Source organism: Poromitra crassiceps (genome assembly GCF_964638095.1).
Source record: "Poromitra crassiceps genome assembly, chromosome: 4".
Classification (NCBI taxonomy): domain Eukaryota; kingdom Metazoa; phylum Chordata; class Actinopteri; order Beryciformes; family Melamphaidae; genus Poromitra; species Poromitra crassiceps.
The window spans coordinates 58,222,166-58,229,308 of NC_139626.1; the positions used below are offsets into that span (position 1 = coordinate 58,222,166).

At 46.9% G+C, this 7,143-nt stretch overlaps 1 protein-coding gene across 1 annotated transcript in view; it reads left to right on the forward strand.

The window, feature by feature from the left end:
• LOC310775867 (lengsin-like) overlaps positions 1-1,120 on the forward strand; it is a gene marked incomplete at both ends in the record, with an annotated part of 12,588 nt that extends 11,468 nt beyond the window's left edge. The window contains one exon of the mRNA XM_083635994.1: positions 1-1,120. This exon is cut by the window's left edge and continues 77 nt beyond it. Within this exon, the coding sequence (XP_083492120.1) occupies positions 1-1,120 (1,120 nt within the window).
• Positions 1,121-7,143: the final 6,023 nt, after the last annotated feature.

Here is a 7,143-nt window from a genome sequence, read left to right on the forward strand (position 1 = left end):
CAACGCCAACACCGCCAACTTCAGCAGCGACATTCTCCTGACCGCTGACCTCTCCACCTTCAGGCTCCTGCCCTGGGCGGAGCAGACGGCCCGGGTGATCTGTGACCCGTGCACCGTGAGCGGGAGCCCCCTCCGCACCTCGCCCCGCCTCATCGCCAGGCTGCTCCTGGGCCAGCTGCAGAGCCTGGGCTTCTCCCTGCATTCCTCCTTCGCCTACGAATGCTGCGTCCTGGGAGCGCCGGACCGAATCGGCCCCAAGACCCTCATGTTCCCCGCTACCACCCTGCTGAGCAACCACGACCTGCCCTTCTTCCAGCAGCTGGTGGACGGCATGTACTGCATGGGCGTGGACGTGGACAGCTTCGCCTCGGCCAGCGGCCCCGGCCAAATGGAGATCAACTTGAGGCCAGAGTTTGGGATCGACGCCGCCGACAGCGCCTTCACCTTCCGCACCGGCATCAAAGAGATGGCCCGTAAGCACGGCTACGTGGCCAGCTTCTTCGCCGACGCCGACGCCGACGACGGCCTGCACAACGCCGGAGTGCTCTCTCACAGTCTGTGGGACGCCAACGGCCGCCGCGGCCTGTTCCGCAGCGGAGAGAGGGGAGGCGAGCTCTCTGAGATCGGCAGGAAGTGGCTGGCCGGGCTCCTCGCACACTCCGCCGCCCTGAGCTGCCTGACGTCGCCCGGCCTGGGCTGTCGGAGCCGCGTGGCCAAAGACCCCAAGCGGTCGCTGTACGCCACTGTCGGCCGCAACGACAACAGCAGCTCCTTCAACGTCAAATGCCACGGCGGGAGGGAGACGCACATCGACAACAAGCTGGGCTCAGCCATGGCCAACCCTTACGTCGTGCTGGCCGCCACTGTGGCAGCAGGACTCGACGGCATCAAGCGCAACCTGGCTATCGAGAGCGAGTTAAGCAAGTCCCCCTCTCAGCAGAAACAGTTTGCCATTCCTGTGAAGCTGGACGATGCTCTGGAGTCTTTAGGAGACGACCTGGTCATCCGCACTGCCCTCGGAGAGCCCTTCGTGCAGTACTTCATTGCGATGAAGAAGTTTGAAATTGAGACCCAAGAACTGGATGATGAAAGAAACAAGTGCCTGGAATATTTCATATAGAAAATGCTTTTGTTTCAATGACACATTTTTTATGAACATCAAAGCTTAGTCCATCTTGTTATTTTGACACAGTAGGCTACCATATTATTGACATGCCAATTGTAGATTTATATCCAGAGTCATTTCAAAATAAACAAATCATTACCCCCCTCAATATGCACAGGAGTGATGTGTGACATTTGTTGCGTGTTTTGTATTCATTTGAAGGCAAATCCTGACCAGTGTTGGGGGGTAACTGTCACAATGTGTAGAGGTGTTAGTGGTGTTGGGGGGTAACTCTGTCACAATGTGTAGAGGTGTTAGTGGTGTTGGGGGGTAACTGTGATGATGTGTAGAGGTGTTAGTGGTGTTGGGGGGTAACTGTCACGATGTGTAGAGGTGTTAGTGGTGTTGGGGGGTAACTGTCACGATGTGTAGAGGTGTTAGTGGTGTTGGGGGGTAACTGTCACGATGTGTAGAGGTGTTAGTGGTGTTGGGGGGTAACTGTCACGATGTGTAGAGGTGTTAGTGGTGTTGGGGGGTAACTCTGTCACGATGTGTAGAGGTGTTAGTGGTGTTGGGGGGTAACTGTGATGATGTGTAGAGGTGTTAGTGGTGTTGGGGGGTAACTCTGTCACGATGTGTAGAGGTGTTAGTGGTGTTTGGGGGTAACTGTCACGATGTGTAGAGGTGTTAGTGGTGTTGGGGGGTAACTCTGTCACGATGTGTAGAGGTGTTGGTGGTGTTGGGGGGTAACTGTCACGATGTGTAGAGGTGTTAGTGGTGTTGGGGGGTAACTGTCACGATGTGTAGAGGTGTTAGTGGTGTTGGGGGGTAACTGTCACGATGTGTAGAGGTGTTAGTGGTGTTGGGGGGTAACTGTCACGATGTGTAGAGGTGTTAGTGGTGTTGGGGGGTAACTGTCACGATGTGTAGAGGTGTTAGTGGTGTTGGGGGGTAACTCTGTCACGATGTGTAGAGGTGTTAGTGGTGTTGGGGGGTAACTGTCACGATGTGTAGAGGTGTTAGTGGTGTTGGGGGGTAACTGTCACGATGTGTAGAGGTGTTAGTGGTGTTTGGGGGTAACTGTCACGATGTGTAGAGGTGTTAGTGGTGTTGGGGGGTAACTCTGTCACGATGTGTAGAGGTGTTAGTGGTGTTGGGGGGTAACTGTCACGATGTGTAGAGGTGTTAGTGGTGTTGGGGGGTAACTGTCACGATGTGTAGAGTTGTTAGTGGTGTTGGGGGGTAACTGTGATGATGTGTAGAGGTGTTAGTGGTGTTAGGGGGTAACTGTCACGATGTGTAGAGGTGTTAGTGGTGTTGGGGGGTAACTGTCACGATGTGTAGAGGTGTTAGTGGTGTTGGGAGGTACTGTAACTGTCACGATGTGTAGAGGTGTTAGTGGTGTTGGGGGGTAACTCTGTCACGATGTGTAGAGGTGTTAGTGGTGTTGGGGGGTAACTGTCACGATGTGTAGAGGTGTTCTGTCAGGTAGCTCAGTGGGGTTGAGAGAGATGGAAATATGTGCGATGTAAAGAAGGAGCAAGCCACACTGTGAGGGGAATCATGACACGGGTCTGCTCAATGTCCACGAAGAAAGAAGGAAAGGGAAGTAGGGTTCCCACCCATCCCTTAAAATACGGAATTGTCCCGTATCTGACAGTGAAATCATGCGTTCCCCTTTTGAACCAATGCGGGATGGGGTTTGTTCCGTATTTTCATCCCACCTGCATTGTGTCATGAAAACCCATCCTACTCTGCGCCTGGTTGGTTAGTACTGCTGCCTTTGTTGGTAGATTGGTTAGTTTTAGGCATCAGGCTGAGCCTCTGCTCGCTGATTGGCTCTAATCGGGTCTGAGCCCTGTCTGAGCCGATCAGAGAACAGGGATGGGGCGGGTCTTTGCAGAAAGCTGGTGGGGAAAATGGCTTAGCGTCAGATTTGATTTAGCCAACTGCAAGGCATGTGTTTTCTGTGGTGCAGCATGGTGGCCTGGCAGACGTCACGTTAGACAGCAGCATGTCTCAGTCAGGAGAGCAACATTCACGTCATGTCAGGAGGACACCCTGCAGTGTCCCACAAGCAACTCCCGAGGCTGATACAGTAATGACAGCTTTTTAATCCCTTCTGGACATTATGTTCTGATTGATCAGAATCTGGTCAATTAGATTTCCTATCCAGTTGTATTTAGGCTAGTAGGAAATAAATAGCTAGATACTGTCTGCCACATAAATCTTGGCTGATGAGGTGCTTCTCTAGGCTACATCATTATGATGTGATTTGTGAGTTCTAAATACATAAACATGAATCTACATTAATCAATATAGTGCACATGAGAAGAAAGTAAACAACTAAAGTAAAAGTAAAAATGCATTCTTCAATAGGCTCAGAGATGGGCGAAAATACATCATAAAGTATTTTGATACAAATTACAAATACTTGCTCAAAAAATGTAACACAATACAAATACAAAATACTCGTCTGAAAAATGTATTTGCGATACAAATACGTATTTTGTATTTTGAAAATACATAAAAATACATTTTATAAAAACTGATAAAGAGCTGCAACAATTAGTAAATCCATCAATTCATTGCCAAATATGACATTAATTGCCTATTTTGATCATCTGTTCATCATTTCGAGCCATTTCTGTAAGAAAAATGTCCTAATTCTCTGATTCCAGCTTATCAAATGTGAAATTTTTTGGTTTCCTTAGATGGTAAGTCATCTCTTAGTCCTCTGTGACAGTATTCTCCTTTGTGTACTAGGGTTGGCACCATGGACGATGGCATCGACCATCGTCGATGGGCCGACCCCCATCGACCTCTGACACTTCTACATCGGACCATCATGATTATCTGTTCGAATTAAAAATTTGGCAGATTTAATCATAAAAAAGGCTATCTCCACTCAACCGCGACACACGGGGGACGCACAGGCGGCATTAAACAAGCGTACCTTATCCCCAGTTCAGAGAAGTGGTAAAGCGGAGAGGAAGATAAGCAGAAGTCGGTTGTGTTGTGAAAATGTTAAGAAAGAAGAAACTTCACGTTCTTTCCTGTTTTCAATGTGAGTAATGTTACAAGTCTTCAACTGTGAATTCAACTCGCCTGTTTCCAGGAACTCTCTCCATTACATACTGTGTAGGCTGCCTGCTGCTGTGTTTCTATCTCTCCTTAACGTAACCAAATGTTAGGTTCAAAACTGAGCCCACACAAATCTAACGTTAGCCACCAGTAATTCTGCCCCTTTTCTGCCAGCTAGTTAAATTAAACACACACACGTTGTTGGTCACGATCTGTAACGTTAAACGTTTGATTGTTTTGCGCCTTTCAATATTGCTGGTAGTGATAGCCTACTGTTTGAATCGCCTGGCTCTGTGCTGTAGTAGTAGCCTATCCAAGCCCGCTGGTCTCTCATGACATGTAGAGCTCAGCTGTCCTGTTGTAAACGTGAACGTACATTGCAGTGGCGCAGCCAAACGGCACCACATGGACTTCATAAATCATTAATTAACCCCACCCCCCGTCAACGACGATGCCAACGTCCATCGCGATGTTTCACTGTGGAACCATCGCGATGGTTATTTAGGTGACATCGCACAACCCTATTGTGTACCCTCTAACACATTACAGTTCTTTCATTTCAGTTTTAGCTGTTTTTCAGCACAGCTAATTTCTCCGTCACTTCAGCTGTTAATCACCTTCTGTGAGGGCTTTTGACTTACAGGCAGCATTTCTACATGTTAACCTCAAGCTATGGAACTTTGACCATGTTAGCCCTAGATATCTGACATCATAACAGTATCCCTGGAGATGATGCGCCATGGCTGCAGTTATGGAAATCGCCGGCTCCAATTGTGCAAATGTGCGCCATCGGCTCATACTACATCAGAGTGACATCACTGATGACATCACAACTGCCTGAGTAAAGCCTGGATTATGCTTGACGCTTTGGCCGGCCGAATGGAAATGAGACACGGAATCCGACAAGGAAACGTGTGGAGCTTTTATACACTGTGCGGGTTTCTGCTCGCGGAATTGAGCGCGATTCTTGAAAACTCCACTTTGTCCGCCCAGCTGCGTCCGCGTAGTTACAAAATTCGGGGTGTGCACAGCCAGGCGAAAACCGTCCGCACGGAGCCTTGCGGAGGGGCGTGTCTGCTGATTTGACGTCACTTTTCCGCGCGGACACTCGCGTTCCTCGCTGATGCGGAAAGCATAATGAGCCCTTAACATCACAGTTGGGCAATCAGTGGCTCGAGTGACATCACTGATGACATCACAATTGATCAAGTGACATCAGTGATGACATCACTGATGACATCACAATCATGACCCACACTGCCGCCACACACACTGCCACCCACTTTGCCAATTTTAATTAAGAAGATAATTAGTTGTGTCTTGATACATACAATATGATACACTTGTTTGAATATGCAGTAAACCGTTTCATTTGCAGATAGGCCAGTGCATGCAATATCGAATCATCAATTTATATTAGTAATTTATCTCTGGGGGAATTTCCACCAACACAAGGCTTCATACTAGACAAAGAAGTGTTATGAAGTCTGACTCAAGACCCACCCTACTCTGCCTCTGATTTGTCGTTGAGTTTGTTCTGAGAGTAAGCCAATCAGAGGTAGAGTAGAAGTGACATGTCACATTTCTTTCCTCCACAGTTTAAACCTGTGTCAATGGTAAGAATATGTCAATTTGAGAATAAAATAACATAAAATTAAAGAAAAAAGTATTTTATGTATTTAAAATACACAAAATACAAGTTGAGAGATGAGATCTGGAGCAAACATGTTACACAAAATACAAGGTCTGAAAGTATCTTGATACAAATGACATCTTATTTTTCTCGGTCCAGCCAAATACAAATGACAAAATACACAAATGTATTTGAAATACGTATTTGAAATACATGTATTTAAAATACTGCCCATCTCTGTCTGCTAGTTCTATGTCTATCCTAGTAGACTCTACTAGGATAGACATAGAACTGGGGTTACGGCGTGACAATATTTGTTCGGCCCCCGGCAACAATCTGGGTTTCTCATGTGGCCCCCCATGAAAAACAGTTGCCCACCCCTGTAGTAGAGCATACCTTTTCTTCTGACGTCAGGGCTCTGCCCCCTCCACGTCACTCCACGTTACCTGTGCCACGTATGTTCTAAATTTATACAGGTGTGGCGGCCGACGCCCTTCCATACAACCTGATGAAAACCAACGGTTGAAACCCGTTGCGTTTTGTGTTGTTGCCCGTATCAACTACTTGTGAAGATGTACACTGTAGGCTATGTTAACTCTGTGAAGTACGCAGGTACAAATTACTTCTTATTAAATTTATTTATCTTTAAACTCTAAGCAGCTCATTTTTTCGCTTTGCTATTTATTTATCCAAAATCCGAGTGATCAGCTGCATGTGGACAATCTGCGCTGATTAGTATGAGGGAAAAACAGGAGATGTTAGTCAGATTAGGCAGGCAGTTCGATAGCCTAATAGGCTACATAGAATCAATCAACAACAGACAATATGCCTACACAAATTAGCCTACCAGAAGACAAAACATTTAATATTTAGGCTACAAGATTAACATAAGCATCTTTAAAGTGCAGGTAGCCTAAATCTGTCGGGTTTAATCATCATTGCAGTGGGATTTTTTTTTTTTTACGGGATGATTTGGTGTGCATGGAAGTTAGGGAAGTAGGCTAAAGCAGGGGTCACCAATAGGCGGACCGCGGCCCCAATCCGGACCGAGACACCGTCCTATGCGGACCCAGACCTATAAGCTGTTATTATACTGAGATTTTTCTTCAAAGTTTGCAGTGTTTTGTATTTTTAAATTGCGCAGCTTTTCTGGCTATTCTAGCATTTACGGTACTGGTTTGGAGTCCCACGTGACGCTATTGTGCCAATGAAATTTACATTCCAGCCATTCCAAGATTCCTCTGTGTGGGTCATGGATGTATTAAAATAACTGGATAAGGTTGAAAAGAAAAAAGTCTGCACTCTGGGGCATACTTAAGAC